This window comes from Pogona vitticeps, chromosome 2, assembly GCF_051106095.1.
Source record: "Pogona vitticeps strain Pit_001003342236 chromosome 2, PviZW2.1, whole genome shotgun sequence".
In the NCBI taxonomy this organism is placed as follows: Eukaryota; Metazoa; Chordata; class Lepidosauria; order Squamata; family Agamidae; genus Pogona; species Pogona vitticeps.
In genome coordinates, this window is record NC_135784.1 from 224,189,137 (window position 1) to 224,213,212 (window position 24,076).

The 24,076-nt window shown below is 43.9% G+C and overlaps 1 protein-coding gene across 1 annotated transcript; it reads left to right on the forward strand.

The window, feature by feature from the left end:
• Positions 1-3,058: 3,058 nt before the first annotated feature.
• LOC140703727 (cyclic nucleotide-gated channel alpha-2) lies at positions 3,059-23,486 on the forward strand. Its single transcript, XM_078384090.1, has 4 exons — positions 3,059-3,213; positions 4,049-4,255; positions 4,730-4,836; positions 6,068-23,486. The coding sequence occupies exons 1-4, from the start codon at positions 3,059-3,061 to the stop codon at positions 7,477-7,479; spliced, it is 1,881 nt and encodes a 626-aa protein (XP_078240216.1). The 3' UTR covers positions 7,480-23,486.
• Positions 23,487-24,076: the final 590 nt, after the last annotated feature.

Below are 24,076 nucleotides of genomic sequence, written 5' to 3' on the forward strand. Positions count from 1 at the left end.
TTCTGCCACCGGTGCTGCAACATGGTTGCCTTGTTTGTGACTGTTGCATGCAGCACCTCCATCCCAGTGTAAAACACACCCCTGCCACCATTGGATGCAGGGCAATAATTCAGACAACATTCCCAACATTTGATGCAAAGTAACATGTAGGTTATGCAGTTCACATTTCTTCCAATGATTTGCTGGAATGTGTTTGGAAAAAATGAGCCACTGGAGTGACTCAGTAGGGCTTAAACCCATTGCAGTGAACATACTGGGGAGCAACTGTGGTGAGTTTGCCCACGGCACTGGACGTCGCACGTGGCTCTCAGAGGCCACCCTGCTCTGCATGTTGTCAAGCCAGTGCCCCCTCCAGTGCCCAAGGTCATCTGGCTCTTCTTGAGGCTCAGGAGGAATTGGGCTTTTCAGGGTCCCCCATGTCCCCCAGCCACGACGCCCTCTTGTTGTGCTCCCATAGCTGCTGTTGACCTACTCTAGCTAGCTCAAGAACAGCACCTCACACTTGTTGTCAGGGAAGCACTTGACACTGATGCTGATGCCATGGCAACCATGACAGATGGAAGCTTCTGGAAGAAGAAGGCTTGAATATTAGCATGGAGGGGCCACAAGGAGAGGAGAGAAAAGGGAAAGCAAGCCAAGACTTGCCAGGGGTGAGAAAGGGGGAGGAGAAGGAATTCTTCTCACAGGAGGTCATCTAAATTCCTATGAATTGTTGAACATCCACACCTTTACTCTGTTAGGCTTCCTCCTTAACCTTTGGAAAACAGTGACAACTTAGGAAAGTGATCTTTTTTTCTGAATGACATAGAATGTGGTTATACTAGGAAAAAACTATCACATTTTAATTGCGTTTAGCATGTTTTAAAACAAATTTTAAAAGGAGGGAACTACATGACACACATGGGAGCACAGATTTTTTTCCCCACAGAGGGTGCGTTTTTTGGTTGGAAAGCAAGGTATTTTACTAAGCAGCAAGGTATTTTTATTTTATTTTAACCCACTTGTGAGATCAATTTAGTTTGAAACGTTTTGGCAAATGTGAACACTTCTGTGGGTGTAAATGGTGTCTCTCGGGTTGTCAAGTAATGGATTTCAGGATCACGGATTACAGGGTGGAGGGAAAACTTGCAGTCCAATCTATTTTAACTTTTCCCCATCTGTAATGCTTATATAGCGATATGTCATTTAGGCATTTTTAAAAAAATAGCAGTGTGAGAGGTAAAGCACTCCCTCCTTTGCGAACCTCGCTCCCCCTCCTTTTTCTGGCCTAGAAGTTGCTTCACTCTGAGTAATCCCTCTTCCCTTCCCTCTTGCCAGCACTGGCTGCCATTCCCTGTCTCCTCTGTGTGTGTGTGTGCACGCATGGGCACTGTGAGGAGCCATAGTGATAGGTCAGGTTGAAATATATGAAAATGTGAAGAAAATGTTTAAAAACTAACAAGCTAATAGCCATGGCAAGTGGCCAGCGCAAGGGTGGGCAGGAGGGCAAAGGGCAGTGCCATGTGCAGCAGTTTTAAAAGCCCATGTTACCTCCTCAACTTAAGTACAACACAGCTTAAAAATGGATTAGAAGTTTTCCCAGGAGGCTGCACACACCAATCCAAATACCATGTGATTTTAACCTGATTTCAAAAACCTTCATCCAGCTACCAATTCATTTTCATAGCATAACCACACTCTTAGTTGACCACTGCCTTCACGAGGAATGATGCTGTGAGGCAGAGGAATGGTCCCTCCGTAGAGGAGATGGAAAACAGAAGACAAAAGTTTTACATGCCGCAACCACAGGGGAGCACAGCAGGCACATGGTGGCATCTTCCTAGAAGCTGTTATCACCCTTGGGTGTGGAAGGACCTTCAAGCATGGGCAGCCCAGCTGGCGGGGGAAGGGTAGAGACACTTTTGACATGCTCTACCCCTTGTCTCTCATCTTGGAAGCAATGAACTGGGTAGAAGCGTGTGACTTTGGGTCAAGCTTCGGGATCAAGAGCCAGTGGTGTCCCCTGAGGTTTTGGATGGGGAACAGACCTTTTGGATGTCATGGGGTCCATAAAAATGAAAGAGACAGGAAACCGGGCTTTGGACTGATGCTGGCTCCCAGGGTAGGGCGCTGAGCGCTGTTTTCTGTCTTCATCAGCTGTGCCCTGCCTCCTGGGTCTTTCCACAGGACAACCTCAGCTATTGACTCCTCCTCCTCCTCCTCCTCAGAGCTGCGCTGCACGGCCTCTCTGGATGACACAAGCCTCACACGCCGGAAGTCCTTCCACAAGACAAAGTCCTCCAGGTATTGGAAGGGCGTGCCTCTAGGGGGGGCACCGCTGATGGTGAAGGAAAGAAGCAGGCCAGCCTCTTTGTGGCTGGGGGAGCCTTTCCTGGAGGTCAGGCATGGTCTGGGCTGAGGGTGGGCCTGGAAAGAGGAATGCCGCTCTTCTTCGTGGTCCAAGCCGCAACTGCCTTCCTTCCAAGATGGGGGGAAATAGCAGAATATGTTTTGGGCATCTCCGGTAGCTTCTGCTTCTGGATCCTGCTGGCTGTAGGGGCTATAGCTGAGTGCAGGGTGCCTCGTTTAGGAGTTGGTCCCTCACGGGAAAGCAAGTGCTTCAGCCCTTGCCAAAGAGAGCAGTTCCATTACGGATGCTGCTGGGTCAGGTTTGATACAAGTGGTCTGGGGGGCTTGCAAAATGGCTGCCCAGTGATGTCACATCCAGGACCAGTGCATGTCAGGAGGACCTCTTGCCTGGACCTTGATTTTCCTTCTAGAAAACCCATGCAGCTGGCAAGAGTGCTTTCTGCCTGCCCTTCCTGCTGAGCATCTAGAAACTGGTATTTAATCCTTTAGAACTAAAAAGCACACCATTTTCACAGAAAAAGCTGTTCTCATCTCCTGTAGGCTGCAAGATAGCTTTCTTGGTTGTGATTGGTCTTCAAAACAGAAGCATGCTCTTTGTTTGCAAGCCTGATTTCTCACATATCGTATCTGTAGCTTATTGGTTGGTCCCCATCTCTACCTACCTACCTACCTACCCACCCACCCACCCACCAGGGTTGACCAGGCAGTGATGGCTTTCCAGAAATGGGTGCATAAAATCTTGAAGTGGGAAGAGGAGCTGGGGCCAGATTCCTTTCTTGCACGCTTCCAGGAGCCAGATGTGATATCACTGGCTGAATCTGAACAGTTTGGAGAAGCCCCAAGAGACGAGGAGAGAAAGCACAGGTAAGGCCCGCTTTCCTTTGTTTCTACTCAGTTCCCACCCACAGCCTTTGGACAGGGAGCACCCATGATTAGGAGAGCTGAGGTCCAAAACAAGGATGCTTTCTTGGACTGGGTAAACCTTGGGCTGAAAAGGGTCAACCTTTTCCTGGCCACACACCCTTCTGCTGCTCCTGGGTGCCCTTGGGAGGACCAGCAGGATGACTCAAATCCTGCTGCTAGCCAAGAGTCTTTACAGAGGAGAGATGCTGAGGGAAACATGCGCCTGAAGAGCTGGCCTTCAGCCCCGGGGGCGGGGGGCGGGGGAGGGAGAAACTGAGCTCTCTTTCCTTGCAAAGAGCAGGATAGCCTCTTGATGAGCAGGAGGCCAACAAAGGGGTTCATCCAGGTGGAGCACAAAATGGCCTCCAGGCCACAATGACTGTCCAGTGGCACAGACAAACCATGTTGATGGCCTTCACAGCCAGAGAGAACCTCCTGCCTATCGATCCACCGTAGGCCAATTACTATTTCCTTTGGAGATGAGGGCAGTGATCTACAGACAACAGATCCACAAAGGGGGCCTTTAGAGGAAGCCAAAGAGGTCAAGATGCTCATTGCCACCCACTCCCATTCCCTGCACCAGACAAAGATGACACTCCTTTGGGTGTTTCTCAAGAGACAACCTCATGCTAGAGGCAGAGGAGTACAACAGGCTCTCCCAACAGGCTGCTTGCGAGCAAAGCCCTTGGAAGGGCCATGTATGAGCGGGCAGGTGGTAGCAGGGTGAGTGTGAGCCCAGGTGTGTCCCTTCCCCTCTCACTGCTCTGAGTCACCTCCCTTCTTCTGGGGCGAGAAGGCGTTGGGCTGTTCCACAGACCCTAAGTCTCTTTACAGCCTTTATAGGTCAACCGGCGGCTCCTGCCCCTTGCGGTCATGGTTTTTGTTCTCTTTCCAGGAAGAAACGGGACAGCTGTGTGGTGGATCCTGCAGGGGAGTGGTACTACCGCTGGCTTCTAGTCATTGCCCTCCCCGTCCTCTACAACTGGAGCCTTTTGGTTGCACGGTGAGTGAGAGGAGTCACATCGCTTGAACCATCGCAGGCCTTCCCGGGTAGGCAGTGGGCCCTGAGGGGAAAAGGGGAGTCTGTCTCCTGAGGAGCCACAGGATCTGACATCAATCTTTGTGCCCCCCTTTCTTCTCTGGACTTCTCTCTCCACCCCCCTCCATCCCCTTTGAGCACCCAGGGACAGAAAGAGCACTTGCGTGGCTCATTCCCACAACCCCTGCTTTAGCTCCAAGTCCAGCAATGGAGTGGAAGCTCCCAAGCTGGGCCAGTCTACTGGTACTTGAGAGGAGACTTCTTCCACCAGCTGCTCCAGCACCCAGACAGGCACCTGTGGCCCTTCTCGAGGGAGGGACTCAAGGGCGGCTTTGCCCATCCACAGCACCAGACTTGGCACCTGCTGTCCATTTTCAAGATGGTGGGTGCCTTCTTCTTAGCTGAACCTTCCTCCTCCCATCATGGTTGTCTTCGCAGGGCCTGTTTCAGTGAGCTCCAAAGAAGGTACTGGATCTGCTGGTTGGTTCTGGACTACCTGTCCGACGCGGTTTACCTTGTGGACATTGGCATCCGGCTGCACACAGGTGAGGCTGTGGGGTGGGAGAGGGACCTGTGCTTGTAGTGAATGTTCTTTCGCTTCCTCCACTTGGCCCTTGGGGGACAGAAAGCAGAAGTGGATCTTCAGTTCTGAAAAACAAGAGTTTCCTCATAAAAGATCTGTATCTCTTCCATGCTGGATGTTTCTTTTCCTGCCATTATCTCTCTGGGTATTAGCTTTCAAGCAAGGCAGAGGCTCCAGGAGGGTGATGAGGTTAGTTGCCAGCCTACTGCTGAGTGCCCCCCCCGACCTAGCTCACACCCATTTACAGAAGACAACACACAACTTTATTGGTCACACCAGCAGTCCCTTGGCATAACCTTAGATTTGGATCCATGGCATCACGAGGCCCACCTTCCTCTAGGATACTCACCACCATCCGCTCCAGCAGCCACTGAAGGTTCCATCAGGAGGAGCGATAATCCAAAGACAATACAGGCATACGCCTCTCTTCACTTGAGGGCGGGCCCAGGCCTACAGGTTCCCCCCCCCCAAGCTGGGCCAGGCCATTGTCCCATTCTTCATCCCCATACACAGGGGGATTTTCACTAACCTGGACTCCCAAATCTCCTGCTTGTCACCCTTCACACTGTTCAGATCCAACCTCGGTGCCCTAAATCACCACAAAGCTGTGAGAAGGGAAACTCCTGGTTCAGAGTAATAAAGAGAAAATGGTGGAAAACACCACGGGGGGTGCAGGAAAATACCAGCACCAAATCAATACATTGTGTGAATTCATGCCAACTGAGGGAGGGGAACTCGCCAGCCACAGAGTTATGCCGCTGGAGCCAAGCGCTCTCCTTTATGCTGGGCAAGTGGACCAGACTGAAAACAGCACTCTTGCAGTCCACTCACCTGGCAGTCTTTTCCTGAGGTCCAGAGAGCCAGCCGACGGGCAGTTGGTCAGCAGGACCCAAGGCATGCTGGTCAATAGGTGGCCAGCAAGGACGGGGTGGGGGTTCTATCCACCCAGTTCCTCGGGCTCTGGTTGCTCCACGTGGGCATCGCCATTATTACCCAGCCATTGGGAGGGGGGGTCCCTTCCACCCCACCAGCAACACAGGGTGCCAGGCGAGGCTGGGTCCCCATATAGTGATGGGTTCAGGCTGTGGCATGAGCAAGTTGGCTGGAAACATGAAACATGCCTTTGTTTGCAGTGACACCCCAAGGCTCAGGGCTGCTGGACACTCAATACCTCATGGCTTCTTTCCTGGCAGGTTTCCTGGAGCAGGGCTTACTTGTCAAGGACTGCAAGACGCTGTCGAGAAAATATCTTAGAAGCCTGCAGTTCAAGCTGGACATTATTTCCATTTTGCCCACAGACTTTGGTTACTTTGCTCTTGGCATAAATCACCCCGAGCTACGCTTCAACCGACTCCTACGCTTTCCCCGTGCATTTGAATTCTTCGATCGGACTGAGACCAGGACTGGCTACCCAAACCTTTTTAGGATCAGCAACCTGGTCCTGTACATCTTGATCATAATCCATTGGAATGCCTGCATTTACTATGCCATCTCAAAGGCTATTGGCTTTGGAGAAGACACCTGGGTCTATCCCAACATATCTGACCCTGAGTATGGGTACTTAAGAAAGGAGTACATCTACTGTTTCTATTGGTCCACACTGACCTTGACCACTATTGCAGAGACGCCTCCTCCTGTGCGTGACGAAGAGTACCTCTTTGTCATCTTTGACTTCCTTATTGGTGTCCTCATCTTTGCCACCATTGTAGGGAACGTAGGCTCCATGATCTCCAACATGAATGCCACCCAGGTGGAGTTCCAGGTCAAGAATGATGCTGTCAAGCAGTACATGCAGCTTCGCAAAGTCAGCAAGGAGATGGAGGCCAAGGTAATCAAGTGGTTTGACTACCTCTGGACCAACCAGAAGACTATAGATGAGTGGGAGGTGCTCAAGAACCTGCCTGACAAACTAAGGGCTGAGATTGCCATCAACATCCATTTGGAGACTCTGAGGAAAGTGAGGGTCTTCCGTGACTGTGAAGCTGGGCTCTTGGTAGAACTGGTAGTCAAGCTGAGGCCTCAGCTCTTTGGCCCTGGAGACTACATCTGCCGGAAGGGGGACATTGGAAAGGCGATGTACATCATCAAGGAGGGAAAACTGGCTGTGGTGGCAGATGATGGCGTGACTCAGTATGCCTTGCTGGCAGCAGGCTGCTGCTTTGGAGAGATCAGCATCCTCAACATCAAAGGGAACAAGATGGGGAACAGGCGGACGGCCAATATCCGGAGCATCGGCTACTCAGACCTCTTTTGCCTGTCAAAGGAGGACCTCATGGAAACACTAATTGAATATCCAGAGGCCAAAAGACTCCTAGAGGAACGAGGCCGAGAGTTCCTAATTAACGAGGGGTTGCTGGATGAAGAAGCAGCAGCAAAAAGCACAGAGGGCATGGATGTGGGCCAGAAGCTGGACCGGATAAGGAGCAACCTGGAGACTCTCAATATGCATTTCTCCCTTTTTTTGGAAGAGTATCATGCTGCCCGGATGAAGCTCCAGCAGTGCTTCCTTTTTTTGGAGACCCAGCAGAAGCAGGACCAGCAGGAGAAGCCTCATTCTAGTGGCTCCATCTGTCCCCCACAGGGAGAGGCAAAAGCCAAACTCTAAGGTGCCAAGCTCAAGAAAGGCTTCTGGTTCTGGCAGTGTATGGTGACAATGTGTTTCCCTTGCTTTGCTTTGTTTTTGTTTTTTAAAATCTATTTTCTCTTTTTATAGGTTTAAAATGCACAGGGTTATCTTTTTAATCTGAAGCCTTTTTAAGAAGACTGCAGATAACAGAAGCCAAAGATCTGCTTTGTGGATTTTATTATCTTGGCTTTTCCTGGCTACCTCATGAGTCAAACTATGTGGGTGCTATCTGGGTCTATGGAGATAAAGGCCAAAATATCTAAGGGACACAAAATATTATTGGCCTTGTAAAGGAAGAAGAAAGGTGATTAGTGAACCTTGCTGAACTAACAGTGACGAGGTTCTTCTCGGAGAACCACCTCTTAAGATCATGAAGAAAAGGAAGCCAAAATACAGGAGGAAACCAGAAAAGAAAAAGGGGAAAGAGAAGCCATACTACAAGTCAGAGAGACCTTACCAGAAGTAAGTTGGTTGGCAAATCCTACAGGATTTTTCAAATCACAGTTGTAAATAGAAGTCAGAAAATAGTTGTGGGCAAGAAGACAGCAGACCAGAGTAAACTAATTGATTACTTTATCCTTGTGAGAAAGAAAAGTGGAAAAAGTAAGAACTCCACTCCAATGTCACCATGTATGACATCTGTAGCAGAAATGGATGCACAGAAACTGATGCTTTACCACCTCAGGGCCATGGCGATGTCCTGATGAAGGAATGTGGGCCTAATCTGAGAGGTCTGTCATCATTTCATCTTAAACATCTCTCTATTCAAGAGGATAACTGATTCCACAACTGTTCAGATTGGGGCTTCTTAGCTCACTGTGTGCATTGCAAGGATGTTTGATACAGAATTTGTTTGAGGAATTATCAACCCTAAGACTATCGCTTTAAATATGATGATCCAGACAATACCGGATGCTCGAGTCTTCAGACCTTAGGGAAAACTATATCCATAAGGTTCCTCAGTGTAAGTTCAGAAAACAAAACACAAAAAAAGATAATATGTGAGAGTGAAAACAAACATCTTCCTGCTCTAGATTTAACCATTTAAAAAATTGTAGAGGCTGGGTCTAAACTCCCCAGAAAGCTTCACTTTAGATTCAACAAAATAACTCATTTTACCATGTATTCTCGAAGGCTTTCACGGCCAGGATTTGATGGTTGTTGTGGGTTTTTCGGGCTCTTTGGCCATGTTCTGAATGTTGTTCTTACTGAAGTTTCACCAGTCTCTGGGGCCGGCAGAGAGCCCAAAAAAACCCACAACCAACTCATTTTACACTCCATAGAAAATCTGGGGAACCCAATGTCATAATAATCTTAATAACTATAGAAGGAAATGCCCAAAGTCTGCAAATAGAAAGGGTAAATAATAAACAGAATATATCAATGTAAAGATGCAAAACGGGAGCTTTCTACAGCCTCTTTGATACTCTAAAAGATAGACTAAAGAGTATTAGACAATCTTTTGATCTCATATTAATGAAATGTCACGTAGTTTTGCGTAACTGTCCCAAACCTAAGGGAGCATTAAACCAGCCTCAATGGAAATTAGATTCATTACAGATCTTGAAGCAAACAGAGGTGACTCTGTCATGGGAACTGATATAGAATGGGTGGAAGTTAATTTATGTGATTATAATAATGTCAGAGCAATAATAACACGTGTCAACAATCTGATGGCAAACGTTATCCTTAGAACCAATTTGGTTTTTGATATAATTGGAATTAGAGAGGCGCGCTACTTCAGACAATGGTATCCAATTTCTCTTGTGCTTCCTTGCAAATTATCAAGCGCTCAAACATGTGAGTGCAAAAGAAATAGATAAATATCCAGTGGGCTGTTGGGTTAATGTAAATAAGGTAGATGAAGAGGCAGAATAATTAGTACAACAAGCCACAAATTGTAACTAGGTAGCTCATTCAATTTTTCCAAAAACCAACTGGTTTTACCCCAATTGGGAATAGAGATTGGGATATAGATATGCAACTGTGATCGAAGTACATCCCAGAGAACACTGATAAACAAGGAATGCACAACAGTAGCGCTTCCTAGGGCTAAATTTGTTGATGTAACTGAACGTATTCATTTGAAAACCTATCTATAAGAGAGAAAGTGGTAGATATTGTTGAACTTCATGGTTTCCAAATAAACCTAACTGGCAAATGGGCCCAACCTGAATCAAATTTCTAAAGAAATACTTGTACAGAATACAAGGAAAGACAAAGCTTCAGACAGAACCATCTGATACAATCACTTAGGTCCAGTTGTAGTTTTAAGAGAGCTTAATGCACAGAAGGAATAATTCTGTAGACCATGGGATCTAACACAATAGTAGCCAAAACAATTCTGCATGGAGAACAATCTCAGCTTAACAACAGCTTCACCATGCCAGAGAAGATGCCATGCAATTTAACATTGTCATTAAAAAGGTCTTTTAGTAGTCACCAGATGTGAATGCATAATATTAATGGATTTGGGCACTTGTAAAATACAGCCGGAGACAGTGACTAGGATACAGCTATGGTCAAGCAAAAGGAAGTGGCATATAATTTTAAAAGGAGAGATGATCTGAAATGTTATTCCTTAAACACTCATGGTCTGGGATCAGTTATTAAGAGATGTAGAATAACTACCATGATTAGAAAGGAAAAAAACACATACTGTTTTTCTTCAGGAAACTTGACAAAGTAAATCCTAGACCTTATTTGAGCATCCTGGGTTTGACCAAATTTACATCAGCAGAGATTCTTAAAAATCTTGAGGAGTGGCAATCATTTTAACAATATTTTTATCTCTGTAGGTGAAAACTATTTTGACCAATTGAAGAGGGAGACGAGAGTGTATCAATCTAGCATCCGCTTACAGTCAAAACAAATTCTTTTTTTGGACAAAATACTAACCAACCTGAATTGGTTCAGTTCAGGAGAATTTATAATTGAAGGAAATCTCAATTTTATTAGTGAGAACCATCTAGATATTATAAAAGCAGAAGACATTCAAACAATACAAATAAAAATATCTCTGTAAAAATTGTCCGAAAAACATGTGTTGGTTAATGCTTGGCATCTTCTAAATCCTGGAACTAAACATTATACATCTTTTGTCCCAAGACATAAATCCTGTTGAAGACTGGAAAAATCTTCATTTTAGACCATGCATCAGCGCAAATAACAATGCAGTTTCACCAGCCTTAGCCAGTGACTCCTATAAGGAGAGCGAATGACAGTTGCTGCAATCACGACAGTATACAGAGAGAAGAAAATCCAGACTTGATTTATTGGTTTAAAAACAAACTAGAAGATAGTTTCAAGACAACTCAGAAATAATTTCAGCACTTACAGCTAAAGATAAAAAGAGTAACTTGGGATAATAAAATAATTGGAGACAACTTTAGGATGTTCTATTTTAATCTTTATCAATCAATCAATCCTTTCCAGGAAGAAATAGAATTCCATTTAAGTCAGATTCCATTAAGCAACCTTGCCAGAAATGTTGGGATGCACTGAATAGGGAAATAACTATAGATAAGGTTAGGTAAAGGTAACGGTTCCCCTTGACATTTAGTCCAGCTGTGTCCGACTCTAGGGCATGGTGCTCATGCCCAGTTCCAAACTGCCAGCGCTTGTCTGAAGACAGTTTCCGTGGTCTCATGGCCAGTGTGACTAGACACGGAACGCCGTTACCTTCCCACCGAGGTGGTACCTATTTACTCACATTTTACATGCTTTCGAACTGCTAGGTTGGCAGGAGCTGGGACAAACAACAGGAGCTCACTCTGTTGCGTGGATTCAATCTTACAACTGCTGGTCTTCTGACCTTGCAGCACAGAGGCTTCTGCGGTTTAACCCGCAGCACCACCACGTCCCCTTAGATAAGGTTAGAGAAGCTATAATTAAGGTTCAAAACCTTGGGTCCCCAATGGGGAGAAAGGCAGTGTATAGTGGTGCCTCACAAGACGAGTGCCCTGTTTAATGAAGAAATCGCATCACGACGAAGATTTTGCGATCGCAAAAGTGATTGCAAAACGATGTTTCCTATGGGTTTTTTTCGCTTTGCGATGATTGGTTACCTGCTTCGCTAACCGATTATCGTAAAATGAAGATTTTCGCAAAGCTGATCGGCGGTTTCAAAATGGCCGCCGGGTAAAAAATGGCCGCCCCCTGTTTTCTGGGATGGATTTCTCACTGCACGGGCAGCGAAAATGGCCGCACTATGGAGTATCTTTGCTGGATGGTGAGTTTCAAGCCCATAGGAACGCATTAATCGGGTTTTAATGCATTTCTATGGGCTTTTAAAAATCGCTTTACGATGTTTTGGTTCTACAGCGATTTCACTGGAACGAAGTAACATCGTAATGCGAGGCACCACTGTATAAATAATATAAATAAATAATATAAATAAAATTTAAAAAATGAAAAATAATAAATCTTCTATATTTCTATGTAAGCTTTTGTGGGCCTTCTTAGAGCACTTCTTCAAATATGTGAGGGGGTTTTCCACCTTGTATTTCTGAAGAAGTGGGCTAAGACGCCAAGGGAGGCCCGGAAGGAAAAAACAAGAAACCGGGCCTTCTCGGTGGTAGCTCCTCGCCTCTGGAACAATTTGCCTCCGGCGATTCGTGTGACCTCTTCGCTGGGCATCTTTAAAAACCAATTAAAAACTTGGATGTTTACACAGGCCTTCCCTCCAGTTGACCTTTTTTCCTTATTTACTTTTGTTTTTTCTTTCCATCTTGAAGAACTTGCTTATTTGACGTAATAATTTCTGTTTCTTTTTTGTTATAGTCATATGTTGTTTTATGTGTTTGGAAGCCGTCTAGAGTGGTCATAAGACCAGATAGGCGGGATATAAATAAAATAAAATAAAATAAAATAAAATAAAATAAATAAATAAAATAAGAGGGTCCACAAAAGTTTACATTAAAATATAATAGTCTTTAAGGTACTACACCATTTTTCTCTATTGTTTTCTTTTATTATTTTGCCTGGCATGCTTACACAGACTAATATGACCACATCTTATAATAGAAATCTCTTGGTGTTGATGGATTTAGTGGTGACCTTTATGAAAAATTGTATGTTAGCTCTATTGCTGATTAATCTGTTTAACAGCATAATTACATAAGATATTCTAGAGTCTCGGAAGAGCTTACATAAACCAGGAAAAAAACTCTCAGGAGATCAAAACATTCCATCCTATATCTTTGATTAATCAACATGCTATGATATTTACAACAGTATTATGCACAAGGCTTTAAATGCATTGTGATACACAATATGTCTCCAGACTGAGTGGGCTTTAGACATATGTGCAGTATTTTTCGTCACTGCAAAATTAAGAATACACATTTAGCTTTGCTTTTACTTGGTGCATGCAAAGCCTTTGAGAAGGTAGAATGTCTTCCCTGCTCTGCCCCTCCAGGTGCTATCTCTGAGTGGGCAGCCACTGGGAGAGGCAGGGCTCAGATGCACTGAACACTATTAGGATGATAAATGAATCAGCATGAACCACTGAACTAGCAGTTCATGCTGAACTTTAATTTGATTTTGAACTTTAATTTGAATTTGACTGGATTTGATTAGCTTCTTTTATTGTATTTTAAGTGCTGTAAGCCGCCCAGAGACCTTTGGGTAGTGTGGGTGGCATATAAGTTAAATAAATAAATAAATAAATAAATAAATAAATAAATAAATAAATAAATAAATAAATAAATAATAGGACCACAAAGGATGTACTGCATTTTTCCCTTTGTGTGGTTTGATAATGTAATATTTTGCTGTTCTGTTTTATTTTTTCTGAAAGGAAAAGACTTCCATGTTTCTCTGCTAAGTTTACAACACAGTGTCCTGTCTTTTCAGTGGGAGAACATAAAAACAATAAGTCAATCAAAGAAGGAGCATCATCTTAACTGCAGAAATGCAGCTGAATCGTGAACAAATGTAACTTTCTAATTTTTTCACATCTGATGACATGTGTTACCAAGCATTTTTATAATTATATATGAAAACTTTGTTGGAGTTTTTAGCAATAAAGGTCTCTACATATCTGAAACCTTTGTTGGTTAGGAGAATATGCAATATCTTAGAAAGGGAGAGTTGGCAGGTCAGTGGTATATTATAGCACATTAACTCTGACTTGCCATAATTAATGGACAAACCTGACATCGAAGTGAAATCTGCTAATACCTTTAATACATGGGGCACCACCTTATACATTTGCTCGGCATAAGAATCATGCCATCCATATACAGATTGATGACATGAATCAAACTGTCAAACCTCACCCCATTCGCTCCTGGTGCAAGCTTCCAAGAATTCTACCACTAAAGGGAATAACACAGACAATAGTAGGCAGCCTTGTTTAGTCTACAAGGAATTCCTTAGAGTGCATATTATTTACCTGAAGCTGAGATAATGTTAGGGAATAAACTGATTACATAGCAGATATAAATTTAGGGCCCAATAAAAAAAAGTTCAGTGAATTAATTTGAAAAGTTCAAGTTTACTCAATCAAATGCCTTATACAAATCTAAAGCCACTAAAGCCACTGGAAAATTAGTCTGCTCCACCCCCGGTAGTCAGTGATCTCAAATAATTGTCTTGCCCAGTCAGAAATATATCTGCCTGGCATGAAACCAAACTGGCCAACAGTTGAGCAGTGAAATTGGCCTGTATGAGCTCACCTGCAGGGGCCCCCTCTGTGAGTTCAAGAATACTCTTATTCTGGAACGTCTCAGGGAGTTAGGTCTCAGGGAGTTAGTGTCCATCCAGTATATTATTAATGGTCCCCAACAGATGAGATTCTAACAATATAATGCTTATAAAAAGCTCCAGTGAACCCATCCAATTTAGGGGCTTTGTTTGGCTTTAACTGTTTAATAGCCATTTTTACTTCTTCCAATGTTACCCCTTTTCTTTCTCCACCACTTCCAAACGCCTTTCCTCTCCCCCTTTCTGCCGGGTAGGTGGGGCTCATCAGCTTTGGAAGGCAGCCCATCTAGGAGAAGGAAAACTCCGATTTCAAACCTCCACTGCCTTGTGGCTATATCCACCAATGGAAAAGGCTTCAGGAGTTAACCTCGAGGTAAAATCCGGAGCTGGAGTCCGGAAGGCAGCTCGTGTCATTCTGCCAACTCCCGCGACGTCGCTGGAACCAGTCGTATTGGCTCTTGCCTTTCCATTGGACCATTTCAGCAATGTGGAGAAGGGGGATTTGCTGCTTGGGTAACAGCCTATCCTCCATATATTTTACCCAGGCTTTGTGCTCTGGAGAGGACACTTCAGCTTCGCACACAGCATCAAAACAAGACGGGAAGTAGCAGCTACCAGTTACTGACAGTCTCCCTACCTGGGCTACTTCTGATGGTGAGAGAGATCATTGCACATCACATTGCCCGCCTTAAGCTGAGCAGCCCCAGCCAGTAAGATGCTACCTCGCCACGGTCTGTTAACCTCACGGGGTGCGTGGGGTTTAGGATGAAAGCCGACAAGCAGATTGATAACCCTGCACCATGCAACAATCATAAGAAAACATCTGCCCTAAAGTTGGGCACCTGGAATGTTCGGACAATGACCCCTGGCTTTTCTGATGATGGCTTTTATGATGACTTGCAGGAAATAGACAATGTGCACAAGACAGCTGTAATTGACATGGAACTTAGTAGACTGCAGATGGACATTGTTGCCCGGCAAGAGATGAGATTGCCAGACTCGGGCTCTGTCAAAGAAAAAAAACTTCTCATTCTTCTGGCAGGGAAGACCATTGAATGAGACCAGGGAATATGGTGTTGGCTTTGCAGTCAGAAATACTCTGCTGAGATCCACTGTTCCACCTACTGTGGGGAGTGAAAGAATCCTGTCTCTGCAGCTCCACTCATCAGTGGGACTGGTCACCCTCATTAGTGCATATGCACCAACACTGTTGTCAACGACAGAAGTCAAAGACAAATTCTACAAGGATCTGGCAGCTCCTATCAAAAAATTCCCTGTGAGAGAGCCACTGTTCATTCTTGGAGACTTTAATGCTAGAGTTGGTGCTGATCACAATTCTTGGCCCACTTGTCTAGGCCGTTTTGGCATTGGGAAGATGAACGAAAATGGCCAACGCTTGCTGGAGTTTCGCCGTTATTATGGTCTTTGTGTCAGCAACACGTTCTTTAATATGAAGCTTCAACACAGAGTTTCCTGGAGACATCCAAGATCGAAGCATTGGCATCAGCTTTATTTGATCCTCACTAGACACTCTAGCCTTCCTAGTATTACGATCACACACAGTTACCAGAGTGATGATTGTGATACTGATCACTCCCTGGTGTGTAGTAGAATAATACTGCGAATAAAGAGACTGTATCACACAAAAAAGGAAGACCACGTATTGACATCAACAAGACTTGCAATAAAAGAAAAGTGGAGGAATTTGCCCAAGCTCTTGAGGAAACCCTTCCAGGCCTGGCTGATGCAAATGCACCGGAACGATGGGAACATTTCAAGAACGCTGTGTATAACACTGCCTTGTTCACATTTGGCAAGAAGACCAAAATGACGGCAGACTGGTTCGAAGTCCATTCAGAGGAGTTGATGTCAGCCATCGAGGATAAGAGGAGAGCTCTAGCAGCATACAAAGTCTGTCCTAGTGAGTACAACTTGCAGGCTCTTCGAGCTGCTCATACCAAGTCCAACAGACTGCCAGGAGATGTTCCAATGATTATTGGCTTCAGCTCTGCTCTCAGATACAGATAGCAGTGGACACAGGTAATATCAAAGGAATGTATGATGGTATCAAGCAAGCTTAAGGTCCAATACAGAAGAAATTTGCTCCCTTGAAGTCTGCTACAGGCGTGATCATCCAGGGCCGAGCACAGCAGATGGAACGTGGGGTGCAGCACTGAGCTATATTTCAGAGAGAATGTTGTAATTGAAGAAGCATTAAATAACATTGAGTGCCTGCCTGTCTTGGAAGAGTTGGACAGTGAACCAACTTTAGCAGAAATGAAAGCAGCCTTTGATTCCTTCGCTTCTGGCAAGGCACCTGGAAAGGATAACATCCCTGTTGAAGTGCTGAAGTGCTGTAAAGAGATCATCATCACTGAACTGTATGAAGTCTTTCATCTTTGCTGGAGGGAAGGTGGAGTGCCACAGGACATAAAGGATGCAGACATCATCAGATTGTATAAGAACAGAGGAGACAGGGGTGACTGCAATAACTACCATGGCATCTCTCTTCTCAGCGTTGTAGGGAAGTTGCTTGCCCGTGTTGTGCTGAAGAGGCTCCAGGTGCTTGCAGACAGTCTATCCAGAATCACAGTGTGGATTTCAAGCTAATAGATCCAGCACTGACATAGTATTCTCCCTCAGACAGTTGCAGGAGAAATGCAGGGAACAACAACAGCCACTCTTTGTGGCCCTCATCGATCTCACAAAGGCCTTTGATTTGGTTAGCAGGGATGGCCTTTTTAAAATACTTCCCAAGACTGGATGTCCACCTCGTCTCCTTAACATCATCAGGTCCTTTCATGAGGGAATGAAGGGCACTGTAGTTTTTCATGGCTGAACATCAGATCCCTTTGACATCCCAAGCAGAGTGAAACAGGGCTGTGTCCTCGCGCTAACCCTGTTTGGAATCTTTTTTGCTGTCATGCTGAAGTACACCTTTGGAACTGCAACAGAAGGTGTCTATCTCCGGACTAAATCAGATGGAAAGCTCTTTAATATCTCTAGATTGAGAGCAAAGACCAAAGTCCAACTGAAATGCATGCGGGACTTCCTCTTCACCGATGATGCAGCCATTGTTGCCCGCTCTGCTAAAGACCTCCAACAACTCATAGATACTTTAGCAAGGCCTGTCAAGACTTTGGATTAACAATCAGCCTGAAGAAAACACAAGTCATGGGCCAGGGCATGGACTCACCTCCATCTATTACCATCTCCACGCAAGAATTGGAGGTTGTTCATGAATTTGTGTACCTTGGCTCAACAATCTCTGACACTCTCTCCCTAGATGTTGAGCTGGATAAACACATTGGCAAAGCAGCTACCATGTTCTCAAGGCTCACAAAGAGAGTATGGCTCAATAAGGACCTGATGGCATACACCAAGATCCAGGTCTATAGAGCCTGTGTCCTGAACACACTCCTGTACTGCAGTGAGTCCTGGATCCTTTGTGCACAGCAGGAGAGGAAGCTGAACACGTTCCATACGCATTGTCTCAGATGCATTTTTGATATCACCTGGCAGGACAACGTTCCAAATAGAGTAGTCCTAGACTGAGGTGGAATTTTCAGCATGTATAGATTACTGAAACAGCGACATCTACGTTGGCTTGGGCATGTTGTGAGAATGGCTGATAGTAGGATTCCAAAAGATCTCCTGTATGGAGAATTAGTGCAGGGAAATCGCCCCAGAAGGAGACCACAGCTGCAATACAATGATATCTGCAAGTGGAATCTGAAGGCCTTGGGAATGGACCTCAGCAGATGGGAAATCCTGACATCTGATCATTCAGCCTAGAAGCAGGCGGTGCATCACGGCCTCTCCCAATTTGAAGAGTCCCTTGTACAGCAGGCCGAGGCAAAGAGGCAGTCCCGAAAGCAGCAAAATCAGGGAGCTGGATGGGGTACAGATTGTATTTGTCTGTGGAAGGAATTGTCACTCTTGAATTGGCCTTCTCAGCTACACTAGATGCTGTTCCCCTTGCATCCCCTTAATTACATTAATTAATTAGATTTCCACATTTCACTGCTTGGCGGAAAATCTGATGTGGCCCAGCCTCACCCAGACTCTGCCTCCAGCGGCCCCCAGGTAAATTGAGTTTGAGACCCCTGGTGTAGCAGAAGACAGGTCTGGCAATTGGAATGTTATAAGAATAAATAAAATAAGAATGTGAGTTTCCATATTTTCCAAGACTAGGAATGCTACTAATATAAACAGCTAGTTCTTTTGGGTTACTTAAAATCCCCCTGGAACTAGAAAAAGAAACATTTATGCAAAGTCTGGTGGAACAGGCCAAAAAATTGTACCCTGCTACAGGACCATTCTGATGGCAAATGCCAGGTTCTTGGCAAATGCAAAATGATGTGTTAGCTACCAATGTTTAGTGAATCAACATTCTGAGTTCCCTATTCTGGGATCTTTTCCTGACTTGTTGGTTGGCTTAGTGCAGAGGATTTGTAGGAGGATGTTTTGTGTGGCAAGTGTTCAGATTTTTTTTTTTTTTTTTAAAGAGAGGGAACATTTAAAAGTCATAATTCATTGATTTATTGACATTCACCAGCACAAGTCTATAGCCCATCTAAACCCATCTAATAAGACTTTTGCATCTCACGTAGCGATGGGGCCGCTTGTAATTTCCCTCCAATGAATTAGAATAGCTGTGCTGTTATTAAATGTTTCTAAGGATACAAATCTCTTTTCCATGCTCTAAACCCAGAGCTAAAAGTAACAACTGACAATGATGTAAGTGTTCACTTTTAGGTAGATTAGAGTACCTCCTGGGCACCTTCGAACAATTTCCTGTGCTGGATGCTTCAAGATCCAAATCTTTTGCTCAGTGGCTTAAAAACCACGCTGAAAACCTCACTGAGAAATACACGCTTACAAAAATATATGATATAGGGTACTTGCTGCCTTGGATGTCATCATCCCACTTACACCTACTTGGTGAACATCATCAGCATTTTATAGCTCATGGTGAAAGCTGTCCTCAGGGTATTGGTCTGGCCCCAAACTGCACCGTATGTGCACAAGAGAAAATATCAGAAGGCTTAGGTGAACAGTAGTGTTTGGAAAAGTATGAAAAAAAAAACCTGTAGGCAAAAATATTTTCATAAGCTGCCACCACCTAAAACAGCTCACTAGCAATGGTACAGTTGGCTTGGTGTGTGTGTGTGTGTGTGTGTGTGTGTGTGTGTGTGTGTGTGTGTGTGTGTGTGTGTGTGTGTGTGTGTGTGTGTGTGTGTGTGTGTGTGCGCGCGCACGTGTGTGTTTTAATATCAGAAGGAATGTGGAATGAAGTGGATTATCCTGGGAAAGGACATGGCGGGCAGGAGCTTCTGGAAAGGAGCAGTTCACACTGCAAAGCTTTGTTGCCTTCCAAGTAGTTACTCCACCCTGGCTAAGAAAACTAAACCATATGCAATATATATCTATACATTCCTTTATACTTGACTAGCTTGTAAACAGATTAGATGTAGATGACGTGGTGGTTGGTGGTGGTGGTGGGAGGAGGGAGTCCTCTAATGTATGGTCCATGGTTTGTCTCTTAGAAAAACAACTGCCAAAGCCAAGTATCGTGCAACTCCTGCCCGCCTTAAAGCTATTTCCTTAGCCCTGGTAGTTCCACTCCTAGTTTCACAGTGGTTGATTTCAGCTGTAGGGTTTAAAGCAGTTATGGAACTAATTCTTTATGAGATTTTGCTCCAATTAACTCTGCAGTTTCCAAGGGACAACATTTTGCAGTCAGGTCCTTGCAGGTAAAGTGAAAGTGAACTTGGCTGGTTGATTGTAGTACAGGATTTCAGGGGATTCTGCCTTGCAGTTTCTAAGATGTCATTTAAAGAAGAAGAAGAAAATCAGCTTTATCTTCAAATAAAGACATTTTCTTTTGTTTGTTTTTTAATATAAAGGAAACAAATCTTTGTGCACAATTAAGATTTTGTGTAATGGTGATTTCTTGATACACTTGTCATTAGAAGCTGAGGTGTCCTTTTGATGGGATGCAGACATGAAAGTGAAATGATACGGAGACGAGTGATTTACTCACAAGGCTGGTCCTGTCATTAGGCAGAGTAAGATGGCAGCCTTAGGTGGCACTTGCTGTGGGTCACCAGGCACCCAGCCAGTCTTCCTGAGGGGCACCCCCCCGTCCCACTCCGCAGTCTGTCTTACAACCCCTACATTAACTTCTAGCACCCAAGTGTGGTTAATGTCTTGTCATTTTCATTCAAACTATTGATTATTACTTGATTACATATAATTAACATCTTGCCTGAAATTGTACCGCACTGTAATCATGGTTGCTAGTCTGGTTCTGGGAATTGTACAGGCATCTGGACTTTTCCGGAGGGATCAGACAGGCAGTGCTGGGGAACTTTCTTCCCTGACCCCTCTCCCATCTCAAACTGTGATTTGGCTGCATTGTAAGCTGTTTACGTTTTCCATTGTGTCTTGGCTCTCCTCTCAGCCTGTTTTCACAAGCAAAGTTGAGCTTGCAAGTTGTACTCATGCATATAGAGGTGTAATATTAGAACTGCAGGAGTAATGTGGATTCCGTGTAACGTGACTCCCCTCCCCCAGCTGCCCTTCCATATAAAATAAAGCCTGTGTTGGAGCTTGCTTTGTTGGGATCTTTACAGCCGGTCAGGTGGTAATATTAAAAATTTATTTATTTAATTTTTATTTATTTATTTATTGTATTTATACCCCGCCTATCTAGTCATTTCGACCACTCTAGGCGGCTAGAATTCTGAAGACAGCTTAAAGGAGCTGCTTGCAGTTTCATGCACTGTCTGCTTTTGTGACTCTTCTTTCACCTCTTACTGGATGAAAGTCAAAGGGCCCCTCAAACAATACCAAGATCTCGCAGATCTCCTTGTAGTTCAAAATGACAGTAGTCTAGCCCTGACATATTTTTGCCAAAAGTCTGTAACCAGGACACCACTGTGGTTCCTTAACTGAGCAAACTGTGCAGCAGATGTGTTCCACTCTGTTCTCATGAGTTGTTCTAATCCTTCTCAGTTTTGAAGTGCGGAGGCGGAGAAAAGGTATAAGGGAAAGAAAATAAAGCACATTATTATTTTCCCCTGTTCCTCTGGAGCTATTAAATTGCAACAGTTCATACTGAGCCACATTGCTGCGCATAGCTGAAATCCTCATAATTGACCCGAATATGATTAAAGAAAGCCCTCACCCCCAGAGGCTTTTGACTTTAAATAAGAGAAGTTCATTTTCTTGACTGAGAAGCATTGTCATGTTTGAGCTAATATCAAAAAACATGGTGAGGGAAAGGACACCAAACTTTAGATGTTTCTTTTTCTTTTTGAGATGAGTAGAAAATGTATTAGGTTATATGAGATCCAACAATTATACCTTTCTGCATTGTATACATTGAGTATATAGCAATGATTTCATTCCTGGGGGACTTTGCGTCCACTGCTCTTCATGAAGCAGGGAGCATGGGAAAATATTTCATGGATGGGTGGGCCAGTTCCATGAGGAGTATTTTGCCCACAGGTAAAACTGAAACATTCTAATACATTAAGTGATTTATCTTAATTACAGGATGCATCCGTTACTCTGTTCACTCACCTATCCCAATTTGCTGTATTTGAGTGGTATTTTTAAAAACACTGTAAATACAGTGGTGCCTCGCTTAGCGATTGCTCCATTTAATGACGAAATCGCTTAGCGACAACTTTTCTAGAGCGTTTTTGCGCTTTGTTTAACGATGGTCCCTATGGGCAATTTTCGCTTAGCGATGGTTGGGACCATGCTTCGCATAGCGATTAAATTTTGGGTCCCCTGTTTCGCTTAATGATGGTTTAAACAGCCTCATGTTTAAAATGTTTGAAACCATAAAGTGCACTTAATAAACCCTTTGTTAACCAAATTTGATTTTGCTCTGACTCTCTTTTAATTTATTGTTGTTTTTTTCCTCATTGAGATGCATTGAATAGGTTTCAATGCATTTCAACTGGGGAACCGTGTTTCGCTTAGCGATGTTTCCTATGGCGATTTTCGCTTAAGGATGCCAATTCATTCCTATTGGAACGGATTATCCAGTTTTCAATGCATTTCAATGGGAAGCCGCGTTTCGCTTAGCAATGAAATCGCTTAGCAGCGATTTTTTGGAACAAATTAACATCGCTAAGCAAGGCACCACTGTAATTTGGAAATGTCTAAACACAAATGAGGCAGGGGTTGCATCATAAAAATATAGATTTTTGCATCTGTTGCTTCTTCAAGTCCCAACATGCCACTGCATATGGTATGAGGTGCTAACTAAAACTAGTGGCAAATTGATTAGCTTAGGTAGATCTGTACCTGTTCACAATTGACAAGATTAGTGTAATCAAACTGCTAAGCACAGCTTAGGGCCTGATTGCATTGAAAATATACTTTGAAATATGCTGTGGTGTTAACAAAATTGATTTATAGTCAGGTGGTTGAATCACTGTGCCCATATCCTGGGGCAAAACTGCCCATTTGTTTTTTGTTGGAATTTTTGTAAAAAAGCTGGCACTTCAGTGCTTTGCCTACAGCAGAATGCTTTACCATAGTTTCATTCAAAGGAAAATGGACACAGCCAGGGCAAAAGAGGAGGCATGGGCTGAAACTGACCACGAGAATGTCCCCTGCTCCTCCTCCTTCACAAGCCTTTGTGAAGGAGGGATTGACACCAAACTTTCTCTCTATCCTCCCCCTCTTTCCAGCCCAGTAGTGTCTCCCCCTCCCCACAGCAGCAGTGGGAGTGGAGGCAGCCATTGCAAGGAGGCAGCCATTGCAAGGCAGTTTACACTGATGGAGGCATTCACAATGCCAAAACGATTACAAAAGAAATGATTTTACATGCATGCTAAAATAAAGAGTCCTCTGCTGGCACAGTAAAATATCACAATTCTGATCCGAAAAACATGATTCCTGGGTAAACACATGCTTCCGTTGATATCATGTAGTCACATTATTTTACATTGTTAATCATTCTCCTAAATCAGATTCAACAGCAGTTCTTATTGTTAGTGTAACTGCATTCTTAGAGTGTGAAAAGTTCTGATTATAGCTCAAATCTCCCCAGTACTTCCTGCAGTTACAACTTTTTAAAAGTTACTTGTTACTGGTTCCTGAAAGTAGTATAAATAGTTTTAACTAGCTTTTAAAAATTTGAATGGTGCAAACTGTTGGCCTATGGTACAAAACATACTTTCCTCCAATCTGCATAGTCATAATTTGAACATGTAAAAAACAGTACAAGGCAATAGCATGGGACACAGTGTGAGTCAGTACTTCTACCAGGTAATAATCTTTTTCCCCAGTTACTGAAACCAAACTCCTGTAACTATAAATGGAAATATAAGGTTATACTTTAACTGAACTGATATTCTCCCTTCTTAAATTACAATGGTAAAGGAATGTCATGCAGTTACACTTTCCTTACTGAAAAAGAGTTTGATAGCAAGTAATTGGCTATTTGTAATTAGTTACTTTAAAGCTCAGATTAAACTCTCCTACAGAGCATGGAGTACATATGGATTATGTGGGCCTGAGCCATTTCCTCCTGTTTGAAGTTGGGACTGCGGTTGGAACTAGTCATCTTACATTTATTTACTTATTTCATTTATTTACAAGATTTTTTAGCTGCACCATTACCAATGGTCTCTGAGCGGTGTACAATAATATTAAAACTTTAGAAAACTTTAAAACCATTAAATATAGGCAATATTATAATAATACCCTATATTAAAACAGTCAATTTATCATTAATAAATCCTGCTGCTCATATGGTTAGCTAAAGGATACTATTTAATTAAAATGCTGGTTAAACAGAAAGGTCTTTGCCTGGTGCTGAAAAGCCAAAAGTATTGGAGCC